Source organism: Haliaeetus albicilla, chromosome 23 (genome assembly GCF_947461875.1).
Source record: "Haliaeetus albicilla chromosome 23, bHalAlb1.1, whole genome shotgun sequence".
Classification (NCBI taxonomy): Eukaryota; Metazoa; Chordata; class Aves; order Accipitriformes; family Accipitridae; genus Haliaeetus; species Haliaeetus albicilla.
The window spans coordinates 15,781,073-15,782,069 of record NC_091505.1 but is presented as its reverse complement, the minus strand read 5'-3'; the positions used below and the strand labels follow the sequence as shown (position 1 = coordinate 15,782,069).

General features: G+C 42.7%; 1 protein-coding gene across 1 annotated transcript in view; it reads left to right on the top strand.

Moving 5' to 3' along the window:
* LOC104320748 (interleukin-13 receptor subunit alpha-2) overlaps positions 1–997 on the top strand; it is a 14,390-nt gene continuing 13,393 nt past the window's right edge. The window contains 1 exon segment of the mRNA XM_069811358.1: positions 1–174. Within this exon segment, the coding sequence (XP_069667459.1) occupies positions 111–174 (64 nt within the window). The 5' untranslated portion in view covers positions 1–110.

Genomic DNA, 997 nt, shown 5'->3' with positions numbered 1-997 from the left:
GGCAAGAGCTGTAGCATTGCAATGTGGCATCTGATCCCTGAAGAGAACAGTCGGGCCTCTTTAAAAACCTCCAAATTTCTACCAAATGCAAAGTTTTGAGCAGACCAGCTATGAGGCTGCTGAGGCGCTCGGCACTCCAGAGGCAGACAGGCTGCCAAGTACTTAGAGGTCCAGGTAAGAGCACTTTGCTGGTTTTAAATCTTTCTGTGTAAGCCTTTGTTTATTTTTACTTGCCTTATGAAACCATGTGAATATGTTAAAATTAATTGTACTGGAAATGGAAAAAGCTTCCTCCACTAATATTCATGCACAGTCCTGGGATGCTGTTACTCACCAGCTGTGAGTTATAGCTGCTGCTTTTCCCGGCTCTGTAAGACAGCTCTCCTTATCATTGCATCCTGCTACTTAATTATGAGACCTTTCCGAGGCAGAGACTTATGCATACAGCCGGGTTTGTACTGAGACAAGTTTTATGTTGTGTTCAATATGTTAGGAAGTAATTCCGGTCATTTCTTCTGACTGGAACTTCTCCATATGTTCTCATCTCACAGTGAAACAGAAAAATTACTGGTATTGCTTACATTTATGTAATGGACTTGGAGGGATTTGATATTGATTTAAATTGAAAATTAGCTGTTAAAACTGTTGTGTATTTTTAGTTGCTGCCATGTGTTGCCAGTTAGTATTTCTGGTTAATTTAAACTCCCTTCCCCCCTCGCCCCCAACCTGTCTCCTCACTTCTTCTTCAAATGATGGGGTTTTTGTTGGCCCCAACCCTCAGATTTCCCAAGGTCCCTCTGTCTTGAAGCTCTGCCTTTCAGCAGACCCCTAATTTTGTATTGTTGCACTGTAGCCAGAGGTGCTGAGGAGTAAGCAGCCATGCCAGAGCATGACCTGGGTGTCCACCTTTTATAGTCAAGCTCTGTAGACAATGTAAAGCGAGTTTGTAATCTGAAAAGAGCTCAGTGTGTGTTCATGTAGATCTTGCCGTTTTCTT